This window comes from Argentina silus, assembly GCF_951799395.1.
Source record: "Argentina silus genome assembly, chromosome: 6".
NCBI lineage: Eukaryota > Metazoa > Chordata > Actinopteri > Argentiniformes > Argentinidae > Argentina > Argentina silus.
The window spans coordinates 8,611,518-8,637,675 of record NC_139660.1 but is presented as its reverse complement, the minus strand read 5'-3'; the positions used below and the strand labels follow the sequence as shown (position 1 = coordinate 8,637,675).

Here is a 26,158-nt window from a genome sequence, read left to right as displayed (position 1 = left end):
AGTGCCACACATGCAGTTCTAGAGGCTTCTTTGGGTCTGTTATCCAGGGATAATAGGAGATGAAATAACATTACTTATGGGGCTTTGAATGATCCACCCATCGTGTTGTCTTCATCTTATATGGATTGCCAGCCTAGACAAATCGTGTTACCACAGCCAGCTGAGGTGTCAATGATGTACTATAGCAGGTGGATGTTATTGTTGGTGTAGTGTACTGTTTAGGAGCTCATTTTACCTACAGTAATTCCAGTTCACAATGCAGAACATACAAGACATGATGCAATCTTTGCCAATCTTGTACTGTACCTTTGACATTGTAAGGGATTTAATTATTTTGTCAGGTAAAATGCTTGTGGTCAACATCTGATATTTCTTTGTTATATCTCCATGGTTGTGTAATTACTCTTAACAATGTCTCTGTGGTTTGAGGATGAAAGCAGTGGGATAGATCACATTGAACTGACAATGGTGAATGCTCTTTCTTCTGCTACTGTCTGTGGTCATGTAATCATATTGTGTAATCATATTGAACCTCCCTGGCATCCCTTGTTACAGTAAGTTAGTGTATACTCCACAAAGTTCCCACTTCTTTGAGGGGCATAGTGTCGAGGGCATGCCATTTTGCGCTTCTTGATTTAGTGAGAGAAGCTGAAAGTTGATGTCTGTAATGATTCTTAAGATTATTCTAGATTCCTCATTGAAGGTTGGCTAAGAATCATAGAACATTACTTGATATTTATTTAGAATAGTGATTGGACTTGTTTTGTCAGTTCAAAATGGCCGTTGATAGAATGGCACAGGTGACATCTGTCCACCAGGTGGTAAATGCTTCTTGATTGTGTTCAGTTTCTTGTCTCTGCATGCATATTCACATGTATTTCCAGTCCGTATTGTGTTTCATTGTACCCTGTGTTGATCAGAATATGTTAAGAAGTATGTTAAGTATGTTAAGAAGAAGAGAGTCCACATTAAAGGAAAACAAGGATAATGTCGGCATTATTTGGTGGCACCACCATCTGCAAAGACCTGGAGAATTATATTTTACTTCATGTCATCCTGTACATGGCAAGCAATCGGTTGATAGAGACAGTACATAATTAATAAGTCAATTAGCTCATCAAATATGCATAATATCTTATTGAGTTACATTGCCGGATGAGCATGTTTTCATTTCCAGGGTTGACTGACTAGTGTAAGACTTGCAAGAATGTTTCCACCCATTAGCAAATGAGAGAGTTCTCTGGGTTCTTGTTTTGCTTTACTTCAATTCATTTAATTTTGAGTTTCATAAATGGGATATTTCTGCTTTGATAATAATTACAAAAAAATCCATCTACAGTATGTGAGACTTCATGAAAATGAAATATATAAGAAAATGCTCTCTTACTGAACAAGAGGCTATAGGATAGGATTGTAAATATCAGCATACATACTCATAATTATCACTTATATAGCCAAAGCATAATGACAGTGAGATTTGAAATGTGAAATATCAGCAAGATGAATACCATCCCAGGATGCTCAGTAATACCAGGTTGGATAGTTGCCCTCCGTGGATCACTCATGATCGGGATATATACTGAGTGGAGACAGAGATGCCCCGGCTGTCCCTTACCCCCAGTGTCTTGGAGCAGTTTCAGGAGAAGTGTCCAGGGTGCTGAACTGCTGAGCCACTGGGGAGCCTGATGTGAAATAAAGTCTGTGTGTTCAGGGGTCCAGGCCAGTCTGGTGGAGATAAGGTTCCTACAGTGAGTCTGTTATCACGTTGTGCACAGCCCAGTGCCCAGGGACTGTTTTTTCAGCCACAGTGTAGCCAGACAGTGGCGGCTCTAGTTCCGCGTTTGATTGGCTCTTCTCTAACTAAAGCGGCTCTCCTCAACATGTCCAGCATAATTGCAGCTGGTGCCCAGGCAGGCGTGAATCCCGGCAGGTCTGCCGCCATCATTTATTAATGCAGATGACGGGACTCAAGTATGTCAGTAGCAGGGGCAGAGCTGCTGCAAAAAACACAACATGTTCCGCTTGATGGAGGGTTCACAGAACCATTTTAAGGCCTCAATGGAAATTATATTGGGGAGCCTTTTTAAGGGTTTGATTCATGGTTAGACATGAGGTCATATGATCTTAGCTTTACAAAATTAACAACATTCAAGAACATTTTAAAGAAATCATTCTGAGGTATAAGTTATTCAGAGGTCTTTGCAGATGTATTCCACTTTTGTGCACTAGAAGTCTAAAGACTTAATCTGTAATTGGTAAATTTTTTCGAGAAGAATCTACCTTATACTGTAAATGCCTCATGAGCCTCAATGTTTGTAAACAATGCAATTGTAAACGAGCACTGTACAGCTTCAAAACATAAAACATACTTCATGAGCTGTAAAAGTTGAAGTGAGGGAGCAAGTGTGGGGGAAGAATAATTGTTAGCATTGATCAAGTATCTTTCTAGCTGGATCGAATCCTCCGTTAGCTAGCCAGAGAAATGTTGAGCAACATTAGTTAACTTAACCAGTTTGCATCCCTGATTGTAGTAATTCAGCCTCTATAAACTCCTTAAAGTGGGAAATGAATCATGGATGTTCTGGTGAGGAAAAGGATTTAAATATTGTCAGAGGAATGAAGACTCCAGATTGAGTGGGCGGCAGTTGCAGCTTTCATGCAGGCAGAATGTTAAATGAGTTGTCAGGAAGTCTCTTCTCCTGGCTGTTTCTTTGGCTGTCCTCTACACTGCCTGTGTGGAGGCAGGCGGATCGAACTTCTCTGGCCAAAGCTGGGGGTTTTAAGCTGGAAAATCAGCTGTTTTTCTAAAGTCGGTGGGCCCACGCTTATTGCGGAAGCAGCACCTTGCCAACATTCAGCCTCAGAGCAATCAACAGGGTCATTGTTGAGGTGCCACTTCATTCTGTATTTGCTTATTTGCTCATACGGTAGATGTTTAGCCAAAGGCAAGTTTTTTAGGTAGCAGTACTGCACAATACCAAAAGCCAATTGTTTGGAGGTAATTCCCTATTGCAAGCTTCATTTCACCTCAGACAAACAGATGGGAATAGATTTGGTAGATACATCAGCATGTCTATCGTGAGGCATTGCTCACTGAATCTGAATCCAAATGCTGTTTTACATTTCTCAGTGCTCCCAGATTGTAATAGCATAGCATTGGCTTTCAAATATTGCTGAATCACTCGACCAATGCTACAGAGTGGCGTTGTGGAGGTAGTCTAATGCATCAATCACAGTGTCTCCAGGCAACAGCACTCTGAGCTATTGAAGCTCCGGGGTTTTGGCTTGCTCAGTAAAACACATTTTAACACATTTCTTGGAGTACAAAGCCCCCAGTATGACGCATCTAGATAGAAGTTTATTTAGAATAGCATATATCATTATTGAGCCATTAATCTGATCTCGATAGGCTGACTATAATCTTATTTTTTTTTTAATAAATATATTGTTATGTATATAGTCCAGGCATTTGTAAACAAAAAAGGATCACCAAAGTTTGTGGATAGTGCGTAAGAAACAGGTAGTTAACGTGATTGTGATTTCCCATATGCTTTACAATTGTAACCCCATTGTACATCTTGTATGTACCCAACAATATAAACCCCACTCTCTATCTTGTTTAAGCAGGTTTGCAAAGATCTCCACATTTAATGATCAGCTTTTGATGATGGGTTGGTCTTTGATACGCATGTTTACAGCCTTTTCTCTGCTGTTTTGTGTTCTGTGCTTCCCTCTTGCATTTTAATGAGATTCACAAACACGTTGGTTTTGTCTTATCTGTTCCAGCTCCGTGCACCTCAGAATAAAGGCTTGGTAAAATACTTTATTGTGCCTCTGTCATGTGGTACGTTTCTTCACCTCTGAATCAATATTCCTTTCATTAGATAGCTTGTGAAGCAATCATCTATTTATATGTCTTTGATAATGTGATATAAACCAGTATCATACCAAGCTGTGTTCATTTAGGAATCATAATAATAATAATCTGTCGGCACCTCTAGAACCTAATTATCCCCCAAATTGAGACTGTCTCGTATTTTTGCAGTTTATCAAGTGGAACGTTGACAAAATTGGTAAATTTAAGATCAGCCAATGTGCTTGGAAAACAAATATTGCTATACACTGTAGCTGGATTTCTGTTATCTGCATGGAACTATAAACATTTTTGTAATGTTTTGCTTCACTCTAAAGCAAGGCTAAGTTACTAAAATTATGCATGTTATGAGCACAGCAACTGTTCTGTTTGTTTATTTTTTTGTCAGATGTCTATCAGTGTACCACACCCCAAAGTCAGCTGTGCATTTCAGACTGAAAAGCGACAGCAGCTTTTGGGCTAAGGACAATGGTGGATTCACTAGGTCTCAGGCATGGTTACTAGGCTAAGCACCAGAAAAGTGTTGCCTACTTGCCATGTTTGAATGTTGAGTAATAGGGTATTTTGTATGTGGTCCGAAGACAATGCACTCTAATAACATTTGGTATGACTGTTATAATGTAGTAACAGTTTGACCTTTGAGAAGCCGCTGACAAAGGTTGTTTTAGAAGAGAATATTGATTTTGAGGTCTGGGTCAATGTATCTGCACAGCTAAATCCAATTTGGTTGTTTTGTGGATTCAGGTTTTTCTCATGGGTGTGATAGACTTGAAATCAACGCGGGGAAATCAGTATTACAATGTTATAGGCTACTGTTTGTCACTGAACAATTTCAGGGCCAAAAGCACCAAAAATATTTTCTTACGGTTTCAGCCTGTTCTTGTGTTTCATGTGGAATTAAAGTTCTGAGGTGAAATACATACTGTACATTGTCAGACATTGTATTTTTCTTTTGTTTCATTCTGCCTTAATTGATATTCCCCTGTGTTGTTACATTCAGACAATCTGTTATGCAATTTAAATATTGATTATCTCTCGCTAAGTAAGACATTGGAAACATTCCTTTGAGATTCTGGTCCATGATGACATGATTGCATCATGCAATTCCTGCAGATTTTTCAGGTGCACTATCAAGCTGTGAATCTCCCTTTCTACCACATCCCAAAGGTGTTCTCTTGGATTCAGATCCGGTGACTGGGAAGGCCACTGAAGAACACTGAAGACTCATTGTCATGTTCATGAAACCAGTTTGAGACTACTTTTGCTTTGTGACATGGTGCATTATCATGCTGGAAGTAGCCATTAGAAGATGGGTAAATTGTGGCCATGAAGGGATGCACATGGTCAGCAACAATACTCAAATAGGCTGTGGCATTCAAGCGATGATTGATTGGTATTAATGGGCCCAAAGTGTGCCAAGAAAACATTCCCCACACCATCACACCACCTCCACCATGAGAAGGTGTACAGGTGTTCCTAATAAAGTGTAAATTGAGTGTATACTGTAGATGACAGGTTTTCATTACATAATCTATCCCTGGATAGACTCAGGCCTGCTACAGTATCAGAGGTATTAGAGTTACTGCTCAAGCAGATACATATCTCGTTTACATCCATGCCAAACCTGCCATGATGCTGGCCAACAGCTGTCACAGCAAGGCTTATGTGGTCCTATGTGGCTCAGTTGATAGAGCATGGCGCTAACAACACTAAGGTTGTGGGTTTGATTCCTGCTGGGACCATAAATACTGAAATGTATGCACTCACTGCAATGTAAGTCGCTTTGGATAAAAGGGTCAGCTAAATGACATATAGTATTATATTAGCAAGGGACAACAACAGAAAGCCTGAGGTACCATAACTCAAATCAAATGAGGTATCAACATAAAGTTAGGATTAATGAGGGTGCATGATTTAGGGATGTATTTCACAAATGTTGACATTTGATACATACAGTACACCTCTGTCTTTGTTATTGTCACACTAACACAGAAAATACATATGTGCTGTATATTGTCAGTTATGAATGCAGAACTGTGGGAGGAAGGAGGCTCTTCGTCTTGAGGCTTATTGGATAATGACCGTTCCCAGACATTTTGATGTAACGCTGTAGCTGAAACTGAATCCCAGATTCATGGTCAGTGAACAGCAAGGGAAAAATGAGATACTAGATCTTTGTATAGGATTTACCCCACACACTGAGGGGACAGCTGATAAATGTGAATGTGTGCTGCTCGTCTGAGTGTGTTCATGCACACTGGGGTTACACAAAAGGAGCTTAAAGTCACCAGGAGTCCAGGTTAGATTCCCCAAGCAGGGGCTTTGTTACTCTAATATTGAGTGGTCTAGCTGCATCTAAAGATAACTTGGAGTCTTTTTCATTTCACATCTCATTGCACCATCCCAGCGAGTGTGCTCCCTCTCTGATGGATTGGGGGAAGCAGCTCACTGGCAGCTTTGATCTGGTATTGATCGACTCAGCTGCCCAGTAATGGGGGGTAATTGATCATAAGCCATAAGTCCCACCAACCAGCCAGCCCATCTTCTCCCTCCCTGGCCTTGAGGCCAGCACTCTTGTCTTGAAGCATGCATGCTGTTAAACACAGCATACAAGCAGGAGCTGGGTGTCTATCTCTCAGCAGCAACATTGGGGGGTGCCCGTTCTATTGTAAAAAAAAAAAACATCAGGTGCACATGGTATTTTGAGTATGGATTTTTATATTTCCATAGCATGGTAAGCCCAAGCCTTTTACTGCCTCAAATACAGGTGTCATCATAAAAACATCTGATATATAGCGATTTATTAAAAGCTTTACTGGACAGGATAGCAATGATCTGTAATGGGGGTTTTGAGGTGTATCCTATAAATCTTTTGGCACATTACACAATGAGGTATACACTGGAATACTGTACGAGATCTCCGCAGAGGCCACAGGATTTATTGAATGTTTCGAAAAATGAGCAGCTGTGAAAATATTCCCCATAACCATGAAGTTGGTTCATTGGCATATCGTTTTATTTTCAATAAAAACAGGATTTGCTTATGTTAACTAAGTTCCTCCTTGTGTGCTGTGCTCCCACAAGTCCTGCAGGAGGAGAGCTCAAGGGTCTGCTGAAGAGGACCTCTGTTTCTCTTTTCCATTACATGTCTGATTTAATCTCTCTTCTGAGTGCTTTTTAATGTAGCCCATATGTCCATGAAATCACTAGGAATGACAAATCTGACAATTGAGTGTCTGGGATAAGAAGTATGAACAAGGAAAACAGGCAGGTGTTTAGCTAGCTACCTTGCTTCTCTAAAACATTGTCACAAATACATCAGAGCATCAGCACTTTGGTAAAATACCCAAGCCCACATTTTGTCTGATAAAGTTGTGGCATACATAACATTGTGGCAAAACATTCTCTCTGGATCCTTGTCTTGAGAGAGAGAGAGAGAGAGAGAGAGAGAGATGCATGCTCTGGGTGCTGTTTCAGCAGCACAACTCTCTGGCGGGGGACCAGGAGCGGCTGCCTCAGGGACAGGAGAGAGAGAGAAAGAGAGAGAGCTTCCATTTCAAACTGCCTCGGACAGCTGAACGGCTCTGTGCATTAAGTCCCTGCTGCGGAGGAAGGCTGTCATTTACCCAGCGTGAGTCGCGCCACTCCACTGAGTTCAGCAGGCCTTCCCTGAGTATTTACTCTTCCCTCGGCTCTCCAGATGAGCCCTCATCACGGGGCTGGCCCTACAGTCACCCAGCTTTATTCTCCACTTCCCCAGCCTTCAACTCCTCTCCACTTCACCCAGATGCCACAGCACCGCACAGCGCAGGCAAATGTAATTAACATCCAATCCCTCGCCAAGCGTGGGGTCACAGAGATGGAGTTCTGCTCTCTCTGAGAGGTGTAGCACTGAATAGCTTTGTGCTAAACATATTCAGAGCGTTCTCACCTACTATTTGCATTATATTGAACTTACTAAGTGAGAAGTTCTGGAATTTTTTTTATGAAAAGTTATGGAAAAATCTGCTACGGATGACCCCTTACCTACCCCCCACCCCCCCCTTACTCCACATGTATACTGTACCTCCCACGCTGTGCCTGAATGGCAGTTTGTCTTTCCAGGATTAATCTCATTAATCTCAGAGCACTGTGGGCCAAGAGGGACGGGGCCACAGGGCAGGGGGGGAAATTGGACTACACTGTGTGAGCTAGGATCCCTGGATAGATGTGAGGAGGACAGTGCACCAGGGTGGTGGTGGCGGCGTAGACCACAGCAGGGGGACCAGACCAGGGAAGATTTGTGGAGTGGAGACACACTCTCCATTCATCACAGCCGTTTAGTGTAGACCCACATGCTTACTTTCTCTAGCAGGCAGGGTCACTACCAGATGTATCACAAGGAGGGAACTAGGTGGTCGAGACTAGAGAGGCCTCTGGGCTACAGCTGTGTAAAACTGCTCTGGACTGGCAACATGAGTCATTAATCTACTCTTACACAGAGGGGGATTTTTACATTTAGTGTGACAAAGTTTTTTGTTTAATCAGAGGTTGGATATTCATGTCTACAACTGAACCATTTTTTGTGCAAATGAGGTCAGGATTCTCCTTATTTTTCCAAGGATTCAAAGCTGTGTTTTTGTTTGTGTCTCTGTTAAGGTGCCTTGTAATAATAAAGGCATTTCCTACAGACTTCACAAGCTCAGAATAGCTTGGATTGGCCGTCATTGGTACATTGGTGTCATACAGTGTGTCTTTTCAAATTACAATTTATTTAGAGTTCCTTGTTTTGTAAGATGATGGCTAAGATGCTTGCTTCCAATGTGTTAGGTTATCTGATAAAGGTTTATCTTGTTGTAAACAGCCCTTGTATGCTATTTCTGTAAGATCATATAGACAGATTTATTTTGACTGTGTTTTGCTTTATATGGTCAGGCTAGAACAAGTGTGAAGTTACCTCCTCACGTGTTATTCAAAGAGAAGTTTGCCAGGTTATTGTTGAGCATCATACTGTACCAGTACATTTTATTGATATGAGAGCATAAGGTATCATTCTAACTCCTACAGTATGAGTGTGTGTTATGGAAACATAAAGTGTGATGGCAGGCAGTAGACCAACCCAATCTGCAGCAGTCAGTAGAGATATGGAATGCATATCTCTAATCATATCTCTAATAATGCAAGGCATGGCTCTGGCCATTGACAGACCTCTGACACCAATTATAGCCTGTAATTATTTGACGGAGTTGTTGCGATGGGATTCACTGTAGCCTATGGGCCATGACCATGAGCATGATTAATAACTCTACATGTGAGGTTGACTCCTAATATGAGCTAGTGTGCTACACTGCAGTACTGTAGCTTGTAAAAATAAGAAAACTACAATGAATTCCATCCAACCCATTTTTATTTATTTATTTAACAACTGAACAGAACAAATACAAGCTTCTACAGCTACTTAACATGCTTTGTTGCTGTGAGAAAATGGATGACAAAGTAAGGGCATTATACAGTTTGGAGGAATCGACAAACCTCAATTCCAAATGAATGGAACTGAATAGGTTCCATCCAATTCCATTAAATGATGAGGAGGGACAGAGCCTGGTACATACAGTACACTGGGCCAAACAGACGGGCCCTGAATGAATGGTAATGACTCAGTGGACAAACATTGTTGAATGCTGCCTTACTTGGAGGCATGTGCTGGGTTCTCTCCTACAGCCCACAGGAACACATGGGAGGCTGGTGATTGGCAGAGTGGACTGGGGAGTAGCTATTATTCATCACAGGGGTCTCTAGAAGCCCCTCCATGTAATTGCAACCCTGCGTTGCGTTATTCGATTTGTGCAAAAAACATTCTCGACCTGTCAGGTGGTAGCTTTGTTATCATTTCACAAAATGAATTAATAAGGACATGCAATTCTGTCTGGAAACTGAGGAATAAGTCTTACGTCCTTGGAGTGTACCCTTTCTGCTAGACAGATGCTCCGTGAACCAATTGTATATTTTTGCATTTTGGCCATGATCCATTTTGTAAAGATTTCCCATGGACAATTAATAATCTGCCAGCCAGTCCACCCCTGCATTTATCTTTTTCCGTTTTGTTTTTCATGGAGGCAAGATCAATAGTTGTGTCTAGGTTTCAGAGGTTTGACGAGTTGCTACCCACTCAGATGACTCTGTCTGCATTATTGTCAGCATGGAAGAACATTTTGTTTGGATGACTTTGTTCATGAGACAGAGTTGGCTTGACACACTCATTTTAAAAAGTATTTTAATAATCTTCACTCTTTAGTGTTAGAATCTTTTTCTTCTGTATAGTAAATCCCTCTATATAAGTTGGGTAAGGATTTACCACATTGCCATGTGTGCTTGTCGGTGTACTGATGTTGATCTTTAAAGACCAACCACATTTTCCTGGTGTTGTCATACATAAGAAGAGTCATGCATGTCTGATCTTATTGGACATGTACTATACCAGGGAGGATGCTGGCTCTATTCCTGTAGCTTCCCAGCAGTCCCCCCACCTTATAAGAAGGGAATCTAATTTAAACATTGAAACGTCAAGCTGGCCTCTCTCAGACCCACTGGCCTCAAATAGCAGACATATGACTCCTATCTCCTCTTCCAAGGCAATCACAACCACTACCGTCATATATTTCAAAACTGGTGTCAATCCTTGGTGTGTGTGTGTGTGTGTGTGTGTGTGTGTGTGTGTGTGTGTGTGTGTGTGTGTGTGTGTGTGTGTGTGTGTGTGTGTGTGTGTGTGTGTGTGTGTGTGTGTGTGTGTGTGTGTGTGTGTGTGTGTGTCTATTGCTTTTATGGGGAGGAAGTAAAATGCCTCATTAGACTTCACAGGAGCTGAAAGGTGGCTTTTGAGAGGTTTATTTGTGCTGGAGTCATATCGGCTTTGTTAAGTTTGAGGGCTTTGTTCATCCATTATTCAGTGATATTGGTTAATGGATGTGCCCTGGTAAGAGTTCATATTGCTGGCCCCACAGGTTCAATCCATGTCAAACATGTTGCAATTCAATGTCCTCACCCATTTTGATTCTCATCTTGTATATGAAAATATGTTAGATTGGCTAGATGGCTAATGTTGTCATGGAATATCCTAGTCTGATACCTGATATCTACCTGGCTATTTGAAGTAGAAAGAGGTTTGCATCATAGTGTACACTATCAGAAGATGTTTGTGGAGCTTGAAATGAACATACAGTACTCTAGCCCTTGTGAGACCTCATTGCTTCCTGCATCACCAAATAAGCTTTCCCTGCACATAATCTCTCTTAATTGGTTTCATGCAAGGCTTACAATGTATTACTTTTTTGTTAGTGTGTGTGTGTGTGTGTGTGTGTGTGTGTGTGACTGGAAGCAGATTACATATTCTGCTAAGCGTCATTTTGACAGGCCTGCATAAGAAGGAGCAGATAGCCTTGTTTACCTTCAGCATGCTTAACATGAAAGAGGAGGGAGGATTTAGTCCATGGTAGAGAGAAAGGAATTGAATAGAGAGAAAGGTGGAGAAGAAGAGGAAGTGGCTTTACAGTGATATCCCAGGCCTTTTGGCATTGTTATTTTTAAACCCTCTCTCCTTTGAAGATGGGTGCTATGGATGGGGAGCGCTGTGTGTTGGTTTACAGGCGCCCAGTAGAGTAGACCTAGGGGTTATCAGGGGGTTAAACCATGAGAATCTACTCAACATGGTCCACTGGAGACTTGTAAAAGAATGTAATGGAATGAATATGGTGCTGTATCAATATTGCGTGCATTTCAGAGCTGTTTTTTGTCAGGAGGGTCTTAGATGTCTTGGTTGGTACCAATGGAATTGTATTTAGTTTTTGCTAGTACACTGTATAGACTCCCTAGGTAGAGAGTGTCTCAGATCAACTAGAGTCTGTTGCTTCTCTGTACATGATCATTTGAGAGATGATTCACACAGAATGCAGACAAATCCTTTAATTATGAAGTGTGTTTAAGAGAAACCGTAGGGTATATTTGTGAATAATGTATCAAACTAGGAGTAGTTACAGTATAGCATATGGTTACAGTGATTATCTAGAACGAGACACCTTATGTATTTCCAAATGGAGCCTTTTTCCTATTGTTGTCTGATATTACTTTGTCTGGTGGCATTTCCATGCGGAAATCTTGTTTTACGATCTTACATGATTAATTAAACTTGCGATTTACATTGAGGGTAATTAATAATTGAATGAATAATAATAGTGGTAATAATTAATAATTTGGCGCCCATCTGCCGTGTGACATTTCCCCGTTCTGATATGTCCAGTGTGTCAGCTGCTCTCGTAAAGTACTGCACTTCCACACAGACTCTGAGTCAGTATCACACCCAGTGAAATCTCTCTCTCTTCCAAGTCTCTGTGTTCTGCCTCCTCAACAGGCACCCGTCATAAATATCCACTTAATCTTTTTTTCTTTCTTTGGTTGATGAATTTTTGATGTCATGTGTTCTTTTCCGGTGTGCCAGGCTCACATCCCTGTTTCGTGCGGAGGCGGGGGGAGGCGCCCACCGTCGTTTATTTTTATCCCTCTCCTTGTGAGTGGGAGCCGGGCCCAGGATGCGTCGGCAGGCTCTGATTGGCTGCCATGCCATCAGGGGTATTGCATTATGTCTGTCCCCCAAAGAACACTCAGCAGTGTTTTTACCTGGCACTGGCATTCAGCTTTAGGGAAGGATGGACAAGTCACTTTCTTAGAAACAGTAACATTTTGTCCCCTCCTTATTTGCAGCTGTTGTTCTACGGTAAAACCTAGAATTGTTTTAGGGTGCAACCTAGATCAATCAGCCTTCTTACATTAAAAGCACCATTCAGCTGCCCTTGGGTTGGAAGGTGCATCACTCTGCAAGACTTTTCAAGAATATATAGTATCACTACTTCCCAATCCATAAATCAGTAGCCTTCACAAAGGTAGGAGATGAGACAGCTCTGCCGAAAGGACCTTTAATTACCGCTGGACTGAAGGGGACAGATCCGCATGACAGCTCCATAGAATTAATTCCGTTACCCAACCCTGCTGAAAGGGGGAGACACGGTTGAGATGTGTGGAAGTATTATGAGGTAAATAGCACAGAGTCCAGGAGTAATTTCAAAGTTAATTTGCTCTGCTGAACAGAGAGAGGGAGATGTAAATGGAAGTCTGAAGTGAAGCAGCGAGAGGAGAGTGGAAGGGCCTCGTGTTTTATTCAGATGTATAATATACAGCATGTTTTCTTGAACTGTAAGAAAAGAAGAACTGTACGGATCCAGGCGAGGGGCAGTGTATCTGTGCAGTCTTAAGTTCCACATTAAAGTGCAATTCTGGCTGCATGGATTGAAAACATGGCATTGACAACATGATGGCTACTGAAGTTCTGCTTTGAATTCTCTTTGAATAATCACCACATAACACAACCACCAACTGAACATATGCTGTATGTGCAATCAATAGATCTCTCAAATACCATTGATATCCTACCACAGTCTACACATAGGGGCATAAAGGGCTTTTCCTGATTCAGGTACACGTGTCAAGAAAACATCATGATTGGCCATGAAAAGTGCATCCCACAATGAAGGCGCTGGCTGCTTCATGCAGTCTATGAGAAATAACTGCGTGAGCCTCGATCTCGCGACTCTCGTAAATCTCAAGCAGCTGAAGTCTTTGAGCAAGTTGGACAGATTTTATCCCCATCATGCAAAAGATAAAAAGCACTGATCAGCAGTCGGCAACTGCTCCAAGGTAATCTTCTCAAACACAGCGAGACTGGACTAACCCCATGTCGGGTTGTAAACATACGGCAAGGTGGAATGGGAGGGGCATCACAAGCAAAAACTTTAGGGGGGGCGGAGATTTGCCGTCCCCAGTTTTTACTTCCTGCGTCCCCAGAATCTAAATCGAGAGATGAGATCCTGGGTTCTTTGTTTTTTAGCAGCCCAGTCAGTCCTGGCTGGACTCTGTGGACTCCCAGAGGTGAAAGTGCAGATTTTCCGGGCCACAGATGTTCCTTTCCCTGTTTTAATTGGCCTCATGAAGCTAACCCCCACCGTATTTGAAGCGCCACAGGAAAGGCATAGACTTCATTAACGTAGAGCCTGTAATTGGGGGCCCACCAGACGGGGACCCCCTCTCCCTGCCTTTGCTTATTAAGCTGTCTATAATATGACTACATAATTGATTGGTTGTCTGTGACCTCCTGAGAGGTGGGCTGTTTCATATGGGGTGTTCAGTGCTGCAAAGCTGCCAAAGGGCATCAACAGCAGCAATACAGTGCTTAACTGTCATGTCATTACATGTACTGAGACTGTATGAGGTACAAGGGGACTGAAGAGTGGCTATGTGCCAATATCAAAGACAGAAAAACAAGTGATACGGTTCTCCTGTCACTGGCCAGGGTGATGACCCAAGGGACTTTTGTTCCTCTGAAATCCAAGACCACAGTGGTTGCTAAGGTACTAGGAGCAGAGAACATGACTCAACTCTGAGACTAACTCAGACATGGGAGGTAACCCTCTCTATTGCTGGACCGCTAAGCAATATAATGGTTAGTGTTAAAACAAAACAAAACAAAAGGGAGGCCTTGGGCTCACTCTGAACAAGAGGGTTGGTCTCACACAGCAGGGTCTGAGCCAGTCAGAGGATGATACACAGGCTAGCATGGAGAACAGACTTCTCCTCCTCACTCACAAACCACACTGAAATTGCACTTCCAGGTTATATGCCAGCTCAGCTAATGGTGTTCAAGGAATTGCAGATAAGGTGTGATTAAATGATCTGGGTAGATCATTACCATTACCAGTGGGCGGAGTCACCATTGCAGGTTCACAACAGCCTTCACAAGGCTCCTCAGCCTATTACAGGACTCAAATTGAGCTTAATTTTGAGTTAATGTTATTTCTTAAGAAATGTAACCATTTTTAGAAATCAAGATTAGGTCACTTTTGAACAGTGAAAAAATAACAACAATGTGCTAACTGAATGGAAAGATTTATGGTGAATAGCTCGAGGCAATTATGCACAGCACAAATAGCCTGCAACCTTCATAGTGTCATAAGCAGATTAACTGACAATTTACTGGTCTTTGTCAAGTGGCATGTTATTACTATCTGAAAGCTCGATTAAGACATGCCTTGAATACCAACAAATCACAACAAAAATGCACCGTACCACCATGGCACAGACAGACACTAATTAAGGTAGCACGGGGAGCCTCATTAGCATATGCAGATTGCATACTTGCTTTCACGCTATCAGCAGATCAGGGCTCTCAGACGAGCAGCTTTCACTACAACACTGGCCTTTGACTCGCAGCCGCAGGTCAGATTGGAACACAGAGCTGCTATACTACTGAATAGAGGAGCTTGGTGAAAACTGAGGTGCCTGTTTGATGAGAATGACTCCGGGCTCATCCTCCCCCCAGTAGTATTGCTGGCGAACAGGAAAAGGGCGAGTGTGTATGTTGTCTTTGTTGAGCACAGCTCCAAAACCTATATCCTCTGTGTCTGAGGGAGGCAAATGCACCTCTCCACATTAATTAGAGTTTAATGGCAATCGATAGGTGCCAGACCCTGAAGAAAAAGCAATATTGATTACCCTCAAATGTCAAGATGAAACGGTTTTGCTCAGAGAGCCTGGGGGTGTTGGGACTATGTCGGGGACTGCACTGAACACATGCTGATCCCAATCAGGAGGCTTTCATTTCACCACATGTGTGGCATCATACACACACACACACACACACACACACACACACACACACACACAAAACACACACACATGCACACGCACACTATCATGGCTAAGAGCACATAGGTCCATGTTGCTGACAGTGTATCTTTATGTTGTGCCTTTGTAGTTTTGTTATCCTTTGCCCGGCTGAGTTTTCTGGACCTCAGTCAGAACACTATGCTGTTCACACAGTATTTAACAGTTTATAAGGCTTGTATTATATTATAATGGAATAAGTTCTCTTATATGAAAAGTGGTTTCATTGTTTTAGCAATTAATAAGTCAATGATGTGTGTAGTACATCTATGATAATCATTATTCCCTACTGTCATACAGATGAGAGATGCAAGTTATGTATTGCATCCTTTAGATTAAATTGTTTATAGAAATGATTGCCAATCATTTTACTTGGTTTGACAGTCAACTCTGTATCTCAGAATAAAAGAAGAATCAGTACTTAGTAGACCTCAAACAGTCCTCTGTAAGTCACCTAAGCTACTGACCTGTGTAATGGATGGAGCGTGAGCCCCAATTTTTGATTAATATCACTTTGTAATGATCAAGTACTCATTGACCCGTCTTTTCGTGAATGCTTGTGTCTTGTTAAATTCAAAGGCAAAGCTTCAAAAGAGTCAGTTAATGGGGCTGGCCAATTTTCACACAGTACCTGCCACTCATAATTTCAACAATTTTGCCTGAGGTTGGTATTGACTCATGGACAATGAATATCAATTGTAGTTGAACCTGATGTAGGTGAACACTATCCTTCCTTGTGAAATGAAATAAAACTGCAATAGTTGGGGAGCTGGCTGATCCAATAATGCAGCTCAATAGCCATGCTTATTGTGTGTGACAACACAGCTCTATTATAACCTTGTTTGAATGCAAAGAGTTGTTGCTTTGTTATCAGCCCATGCATTTGATTTCAGTATTCACTGGCTGCAGCTGTCAGCCATGTGCGCTCGGTTCTGAAATCAATTTCAGAGCTTTGAAATAGAGGAGACAAACGATGGAGGAGAGAGACCTCATGGGGGGAAATGTTTAGGAAATTAGTTTAGGAATTAAGTTAATTCTGCGCTGTAATCAAACGTCGAGCTTTTTAATACTTTTTGGGTCTCTCTATTCTAAATGGTCTCAGATGTGGGTTCAGTCATGCTTTCCTTTCTCACCCTGATGATCAAATTAACACAAATAGGCATACTCTGAATATAGGCCTCTGGGCGAAAGGATCCCAGTTGTATGCCTGCACCTACTGTATATTGAAAAATAAGTGGATTGCACTGCCACTCTCTACCTGACTGATACTGTAACTCTGGAGATGGAATGGGGTTGGTTAAAATGCTGAAGGGGAGTCTGATGTGTTATGACTGTTCATAATGCATGGGTTTGACAGAGTTGAGTCATTCGTCATCCTGCATAGTGCATTTATTTTAACGTTGTCCGTACTCATTTAATGGTTCCTTCTATCTAGGTCATTTCCTCCTATGCCATGCATCAGACACCTTTTTTCTCTAAGGTAGGATGAATGCGGTTACAGGCACGCATGCACTCACACACACACGCACGCATGCACTCGCGCAAACACACATATACATACACACACACACACACACACACACACACACACACACACACACGCATGCACGCACAGTGCATTGGAGACTTACATACAGCGCTGCTTGAAAGTTTGTGAACCCTACAGGGATGGTCATTATTTTTGTATAAAATATTAAAATGAACATATAAAATCTTGATCTAAACCCCAATTCATAATAAAGACATTCCAAACAAAAAAATCTGATATATTTTCATTGTTTATTTAACAAAAGTGGTTTATTTAACAAAAACTCAGATTTCATGTGTGCAAAAATATGTGAACATCTTCAGTCAATAGCTTGTGGCACCTCCATTAGCAGCGATAACTTGGAGTAAACGCCTCGTATAGCCACTAATCAGTCTCTGACATCTGTTTTGAGGGTTTTTTGCCCACTCCTCCTTACAGAACTCAGCCAATTGAGTGCGGTTTGAGGGGTGTCTGGCATCAACTGCCCGCTTCAAGTCCTGCCACAGAATCTCGATTGGAATTAGGTCAGAACTTTGACTTGGCCAATCCAAAACACAAATCTTCTTTCTCCTGAGCCATTCTTTGGTAGATTTGCTTGAATGCTTTCGGTCGTTGTTTTGTTGGAAGACCCATTTTCAGCCTAGCTTTAGCTTCTTGACTGATGGCTTGACGTTCTGTTCAAGAATCTCCTGGTATACCTCAGAATTCATGGTTCCCTTAATGATGTGGAGTCGTCCAGGTCCAGAGGAGGAAAAGCAGCCCCAGATCTTGACATTCCCACCACCATGCTTCACTGTTGGGATAAGCTTCTTTTGGTGGTAGGCAGTGTTGGATTTTCACCAAACATAATGGTTTTGATTGTGACCAAAAATGTCAAATTTGGATTCATCTGTCCAGAGATCGGACTTCCAGAAACCTTCAGGCTTGTCCAGGTGGTCTCTGGCAAAGTTAAGATGGGCAGTTTGGTTCTTTTTTGACAGCAGAGGCTCCTTCCTAGAAACCCTCCCATGAATACCATTTCGGTTCAGTGTTCTTCTTATTGTTGAAGCATGCACAGTTACCTGAGATGCAGCAAGGGAGGTCTGCAAATCTCTAGATATTTTATTTGGCTTTTACCTGATTTATTATTTTTCTTGTGGCTCTTGGGGATATTTTGGAAGGGTGTCTACTTCTAGGCCGGGTTGCTGTCATGTTAAATGCTCTCCATTTGTAAATGATTTGCCTCACAGTGGACTGATGGAGCTCAAATCTTGTTGAGATGATTTTATAGCCTTCCCTCTTCCCAGACTAATGTGCTCTCACTACCCTCTTCCTGATGTCCTCTGAGATCTCCTTTCCTCTCGGCTTGTTTTGCATTAACCTGTATGGGTAACACAATACTGAACAAGTTTCTTATCTCTATTTATCAGAGTCCCGCCCAAACTCTTTCCTAAAGATCTCTCCCTTGATTGGTTCATTTGGTACCCAATTATTTACCCACCTGATTCTACTTCTTGATTGAACCATTGCAACTTAGGGTTCACTTATTTTTGCACCTGCACTAATTTCTTTATAATTTAGTTTTTCTACTACATGCATGATTTCCTCTAAACCAACATATGGAATTGGTAAATATAAACCTGGTTCTGATTTTAAATAAAGATTTCATGGTAAAAATTTAAAAAATGTATAATTGCACAAGGGGTTCACATACTTTCAAGCAGCACTGTATACTGTACAAGGAGAGTAGGGGACTCCTTAAACCCTGTGTTTCTTTCAACATAGTTCACTTTGCTCAGCTATTTTGTTGATGGATAGCAGAGAATCTGGCCTGCGTTATCAAGCCATCTAACCTCTTCCAAAATGTCCAAATGGATCTTGATTATGTGCCTGTGTAGTCTCTTACTAGCCAGACATGTAAAGCAGGTAGCAGAGTGTTTGAGTGTGATAAGTCAGTGAGGATGCAGTGAAAGCTCTCCATCCTAATGTCTCCTCCCAGCAACTTGAATGGCCTTCTCCCTCATGGTAAACCACTGGACTGAAGAGCCTCTTTGGCTAATGGTCCTCTAATTGTGCTCTAGTCTCTCCTTCACCCCCCCCCCCCCAGCTAATAAATGGGACTCATCAGTTGAGGAAGGTATGGAGGAATACATACCATAGAAAATACAGGACAATGTTTCTAGAGACTTCTGGAGGAAAGACTATTTGTGCTGCTGTCGCCATGGTTACTTTAATCTGCGACACTCTCTCCATTTGCTTTTCATTTTCCACTGTTTTCATAGAACAGTTTTTACATTTACATTTACATTTATGGCATTTAGCAGACGCCTATCCAAAGCGACTTACAACAAATACATTTGTTTAAGTAAGTGAATCATCTATCCATCAGTCATCATAAGATAAAGTAATCAATGCTCAGTCCAGGGGCCATAGGCAGGAGAGGCATAATGATATGCCTAACTTTTTTAGCACTTAATGCTCGATGTTTCTGAAATTGGCATGTTCATACTTCTTTTTCAAATTGACTTTTCTGACTGTTTTGATGATTTTGAGAAAAACTGGGATGCTTCCAGAGCAGACTAAGATATTGATTAATTTGAGAGTAAGATAATTAGCATAATTACTCATTCATGCTCCATGCTAGATCCTGCCTAGCAGATAATGGGAGCACAATGAGGGCACAAATGCACATAATGAATGTGCTTGATAAGGGCTCTTTATCATAATTGATACTGCTGGTGGCCCTTTGGATGAACTGCAAATCGAGGAGGTCTGCTTCTGTTCATTAAATATTTGGATGGATAAAGGATATTGTCTTGAAATAAGCTACGTGAGTTTTTTTGTTAGTTATTAATTTGTGCACCTCTTTATGCAAGGGGATGTTTACATGAATCAGGAAGGCCTCCTCATGCCCTCAGGATAATGATGACTGTCATACATAATGTGTCAATAAAGTTTTGATGTGATGTCTGCCAATAACATTGTATGCAGGTTAATGGTCCTCTAGAATAATCATTGTTTCTGCAGCTCGAGAAGCCTTTCATATATGCTCTGTCATTCTGTAGCCTTATTAGACCAGGAGGAACCGTACAGTTCTACATTATTTGAAACGGTTCTACTGAAGGCTCTGTGAAATGAGTTTTTGTTCCCTTTCATCGTTTGTGGTTCTGCTAAATAAGGAGGGAGGATGTGATTGATTCTTGTTGGCTCCTCCTGTTCCTAGTATATAAACTCTATGTCCCAGTCACCCTCATTAATGAAAGCACTGAGAGGGGAAGTGAAGACAAGACTTTCCCATATGCCATCCATCATTGGAATGCCTGCTACTGAGCTCCATGTCCAGCCATCTCTCCTCTTGTAGAAGTGATTAACCGAATAATGTCATGGGCCGCCCTCTCCATAAATGATATAATAAATATTTAGCAGATCTAAAATTAGGTGGCCGTTGTTCAACCATCAATCAGGAATTCAGCGAAAACATCCTTTCCTGGTTGACTACATCCCCCATGAAGATGAAGTGATGGTGTCTCATACTGTAGGGATGGGAGTAGGAGATGTTATTGTATATTAGCTGTGCTACTGAGAGAGCCTTTTCCTCAGTTACGTATCATAACCTTCCCTCTCACTGTATTCTAACTGGCATTTAAACTAGAAACACTTACACACTTCTCCTTAGATCAGAGGAGTGTATCTGACAGTGACACACAGAATCAATAGCAATGATTTGTTTGAAGAGAAGGGTGGGGAGGCTAAAATCATACTCTGTGTTTACTCAAAGCTTTATACAAGGCCTTATGAGCCCTATTAATTTAAATCCATTTTGCTGTTAAATCAGAAGGTCTTGTGTCTTTGGGGAAATTAGCATTTAAATGAATTGTGGACGTGAGCTTCTCGTCTCGGCTGTGATCCAGCTTTTTCCCTCTGTTTACATCTGAGTTGCCCCTAAAGCCTGTGTGTGTGTGTGTGTGTGTGTGTGTGTGTGTGTGTGTGTGTGTGTGTTTGCAAACTTCTAACGATGTGTAGTGTTATTTTCTCAATTGTACTCAATGACCCTACTGTAGATCATTGCTGACTTTAGAATACTGAGATGGATTTTGGGGGAATATGTAACTGTATAACTAGTTAGACATTGGTTGGTTGGTTGGTCTATGAATTTCTCGACACAAACATGAATGTACATATTTTAATTGTTTATATTTTGTAAATTGACTTAATTATTGATATGCCATTAATGAACTGTATTATGTTTGTGATTCTGAATGTACAGTTATGATTGTTTCATGCTTGTAAGCAGGGCTCCTCCAAAAAAGTGGACATCCCTGGACCTTTATTTAGGATGTCCCTGCCTAAATAAAATAAACAAAGCAAAAAATTCCTTTCTTTACGTGTAATATGGTAAATGTCAAATTTCAATGATGGTTCTTCACCAGACATAATGCCTGCAGCCATCATAGTTTAATTACACCTGGGCCTAACCCTAACCCTAACCCTAACCCTAACCTTCTAGTCACCCTCACACCCAATAATGAGGTCCTTTGGTAGCGGTCACAGTCATGGCAGCTACTGTACCAGCACTCCAACAACCAGATCAATGCTGTATTTGGATGCAGTGTGCAGCACAGGCTCACGGTGCAGGCTGCAGCCAGGAGTCCCTGTCTCTCTCAGGTGGAAGCCATTTAACATATCTCTCTTTGTTCTCTTGCAGTTGGGAAGACGTCTCTCATCACGAGGTTCATGTATGACAGCTTTGACAACACATATCAGGTGGGTAGGCACTACCGCCGGCACTCACACTGAACATGTTTTCTATGTCACTCGATCAATCACAGTGTGCGGAACAACCGTCTCCCTAGAGTGAAATAGCTGTGCATTGATCACGGCAAAAAAGAGAAATGTAAAAATGTGATTCCTTCTGCATCAATACAATTCTATGAGCACCTGATTCTATGTCATGAGGTTGTATTGTAAGAATGCAGTGACAGACTTCTCAGTTGGGAGCAATGGAGCTGCTTTCAGGTTATGAGAGGTAAACTACTAGACTCATCAGGAGGAGTCATTTCACTCTTCTCTCTCTCTCTCTCTCTGTATGTGTGTGTGTGTGTGTGTGTGTGTGTGTGTGTGTGTGTGTGTGTGTGTGTGTGTGTGTGTGTGTGTGCCTGTGTGCCTGTGTGTGTGTTACAGCTGAGCAGTAAGGGAGTCCCTCTGCATTCTAGTTCTCCCACTGCGAGCTTTAGCTGACATGGGTGTTCAAAGAGACACTTTTGAAACATCAACAGTGGCAGGCCTCTGAGATCCCCCTAGCTCTTGATCTGTTCTCTCCCTCCCTCCTCCCTCTCTCTTTGTATATTCCTCTGCCCTTAGAAAGTTCCTACCATTGAATTAATATTGACTCCCTAACACCTGGAATAATGTGTATGCCACTAAAGTTTTGGTAGAGAGCTATATTCGAAGAAATAAAAAGAGTAGAAATATCTCTCAGGGTTATTGATGACTACATGTAATGTTGCATGATTTTACATCAGGGGTAGTTTTCAAAGCATTTATAAGTGCATTTATAAAGCATTAATAACTGGCTCCTGATTGCAAGCCCCCTATTTGGCAAGCACCAAATGAATATTGAACGATCTAAACGAATGAGTTATATCTGTTTGTAAATGGTTTATAATTTAATAATATACTGGTTCTAAATTATTTATTAAATTATTATAAACCATTTACAAAGTGTACCTTAATGTAAAGTAGAGTAGTGAGTAGAGTATGTAAAGTAGTTTACAAAAAATAATGTACATTAATGTCTATCATTACCACTCACAAATAAACAATGTTTACTTCTTTGTTGTGATAATAACAAGGGTGACACACATCAGTAAACACAGTTGAATATTTATTCAATTAATTCTCGCTCAGGGAAACATCAGCAGCTGTTCACCTGGGATCTTACTTGGAGAGATGCTTTAGTAACAAAGTCCAAATCCCTTATTCCTACAGGACACTGCTACCCCTGGAGGAAAAGATCTTAGCACCAACCACCCTCCATTCTTAGATGTTCAGCATAAATACTGTGCCGCGTTGTAATGAGATTTGGATGGTGCATTGTGAGTGGATTAAATAGTTTCTCATGGCTCAGAGCTGCTGTGCTCTCACAATTGCCTGTATATCCCTTTCTATCCCTACATTCACAAGACATGAATGACTACTGAGCCAGACGCTCTGGACTGACTGTTCAAGTTTGTGTCTTTTTTTGTGTGTGAGCCGCTGAATCTGCACAACGCATGAATATGCCTCTTTAAACATGAGCTTTCTCTCTGAAACCCTCTCAGACAAGGGCTTATCTTTTGGGGGACAATAATGTTTGTATTGTCTTTTCAGTCGGAGAGTCTCTCTGTGGCCTGTCCTGTCATAAGGCCACAGCTGTAACCCTGCCTGATTGCAGCCTGCTCATTTATACCAGTGAACTCTAGCAGCCACCAAAGTGAGCGCTCCCTGTGAGGTGTGTGGGGAGTGAGGGGTCTCCAGACAAATGACTTCTTCAGTGGCATAATGGTGACGAGGGCCAGACGGACTGAGAGCTCTGATCAGCCTCACCCTCATCAGACTGGATGTGCAGCAGCCCCAGACTGATCTGATCAGCCTCACCCTCATCAGACTGGATGTGCAGCAGCCCCAGACTGATCTGATCAGCCTCACCCTCATCAGACTGGATGTGCAGCAGCCCCAGACTGATCTGCATTGGCATCTGCATATTTACATCTCATCATGTAATATCCCATCCCCTGCCTCGCACTGTTTAATAACAGCCTGTGAGGAATATGACAATTATATGGTTATGTCTGATTGAAACAAAGCCGTTAATTTCCCCCCACTTAACCCTGTGTCCAAAACAAACGGCTGCATTCCAGATGAAGGATTTGAGATTTCTTTGAGTGCCATAGCCTGCGCTTTGTAGCTATGGATCAAGGGTGTGTGTGTGTGTGGGCGGGCAGGCGGGCGGGCGTTTGTGTGTGTGTGTGTGCACGGATATGTGTCTGTGTGTGTGTACAGTCCCAGGGTCTTAATTTCATTCCTTCGTGGTGGCTGCCTCAGTGACAGGTAGCGCTGTAACTGATGTCACTGAGTTTTTCCCCTGGTTTTCCACCTTTAAGCGTTAATTAAAGTGCTGTACCCAGCATCTAATGTATAGTGTATGTGCTGCTGCTGGTTCACAGGGGGAGGGGGAAGGCTACATTTGCTCAGTAAACATAGAGGACAGAGGAAAGTGTGGGTTGGAGGTGCAGTCTCCCCAGAACTACAGTCTGAGTCTAAGATCTATACAAGGGATGTGGGTATTAGGAGAGATGAAACAGGGTGTGGTGGTGGTGGTTCTAGTCAGCAGGAGCAGCAGGAGCAGCAGGAGCAGCAGGAGCAGCAGGGCCAGGTCCAGGTCCTCTGAAGCAGCAACAGTCTCCCATCAAGCAGCCATCCAGCCGAGAGAGACAGAGGCAGGCGGTCGGCCTTCCTGCCTGGCAGCACATAATAAAAGGCTCAGGGGGCCTCCAGAGGCAGAGAGAGTTTCTCAACGCAGTCTAAGCTGTCAGTCATGGCTGGCCACTCGTCTGTGACGGCAGCAGCTCCCTCCCAGCTCTGGAGGTGTCTGTCTGCCCTATGAGAGTTGGCAATGGTTCGGAGAGAGCCACGTCATTTGGTGTCTTTATCCTCCTCCTCCATGGTCTATTCACAGGAACACGAGATTCATGAGTCAGCATTCTTCGCCTTTCCTTTCAACAATGGGTGACATTGCAGTATAGAGTAGAGGTAAGGCAGTAAAAGAGCTCACTGTGATTGGTAACTACTATGGGATGTTCCTGGATGCAGGACTCATTAGAAATTGATTGGGACACAATCCCATTGGATAACAAGCTTGTCTGTGAATTATCAGGGAAGTGATCCTCAATAGGTTAATTGATTGCTGCTTGCAGCTGGAAGCAACAACAACAACAACTCCTCCCTCGCCAACAGACAACCGACCCTGTTAGTCTCTGGGTTGGCTTGCCGTGCCCACCAGTCGATGCTGAAAAATGTGTTCTGTTCTGTGACACCGTGATATACGGTATATCACTGTTTAAGAGCTGTCAGAGTCAGGCATGCATTCAGTAGACAGGTGCTCTGGTGCACATGCATGAACATACCTAACATACTGTATCTATATAATCTGACGTCACCTCTTACTGCAGCTACTTTGAGCTTTTATAATCTAATCAATGAAGCTTGATTAAATTGTTGTCGGTTGGAGCAAGGCCATTTGTTGTCGGAGCAATGGCCCTATTGATGCCAAAATTGTCAGGCATAGCATTAGCAACACCAGACGATACAGCATGAAATATGTTCGTTTTTTAAAGTTTAAAGTGCATGACCTGGCAGTTTACTCTATGAACTTAGAACAATATGTCTACACATACTATCAGGACTGAAACAAAGCAGGGGTTCACTGAAGTGATGAAAGACTCAACAACAGTATTTGATAGTGATATTGTTTATACTTTGCTCACCCGAAAGGAGGAGTTGCATAGATTAGTTTGCTGCCTGAGATAAGATCGCTGGTGGGTAACAAAGAAGTGTATTCCAGATACAACTCCTATTATACATTTTACTCCATAACATCAACCATAGCCTAATGTAAGTTCTAACTCGAAACAACAAATGTTCCTCTTATTCTAATTGTTTGATCCTTTTCTCCCAGTCATTGGCTGAGTTGGCCAGGAAGCCTTGGTCTGTGTTCTTTAACGATGATGTGTGACGGTTAATAATTAAAGGGGTTATGAATAATTCCTCAGGATCTGATCTGTTCATGCAGCGCTCTCTGCGTGGGATACTATATTTAACCCAAGGGCCAGAGGAAGCCTACTGTAGCTCTGCCATTCAAAATGAAAAACCAAACTCTTTCACCTGACTGTATCTCATATGGAGCAATATTAACCATTTTACTTTTTTCATTACAGTGTTTGCTTCACAGATGCTTTGTAATATCTTTTAGTCTTGGACAATAAACCTGTACA

General features: G+C 42.0%; 1 protein-coding gene across 2 annotated transcripts in view; it reads left to right on the top strand.

Annotated features, from left to right (window-relative positions):
• Nucleotides 1–26,158, top strand: part of rab6ba (RAB6B, member RAS oncogene family a) — a gene marked incomplete at both ends in the record, with an annotated part of 45,674 nt that overhangs the window by 1,571 nt on the left and 17,945 nt on the right. For both annotated transcript variants that reach the window (XM_083671177.1, XM_083671176.1), the window contains one exon: nucleotides 21,832–21,890. In XM_083671177.1, coding sequence (XP_083527303.1) covers nucleotides 21,832–21,890 — 59 coding nt within the window. The remainder of the gene's footprint in view (nucleotides 1–21,831; nucleotides 21,891–26,158) is intronic.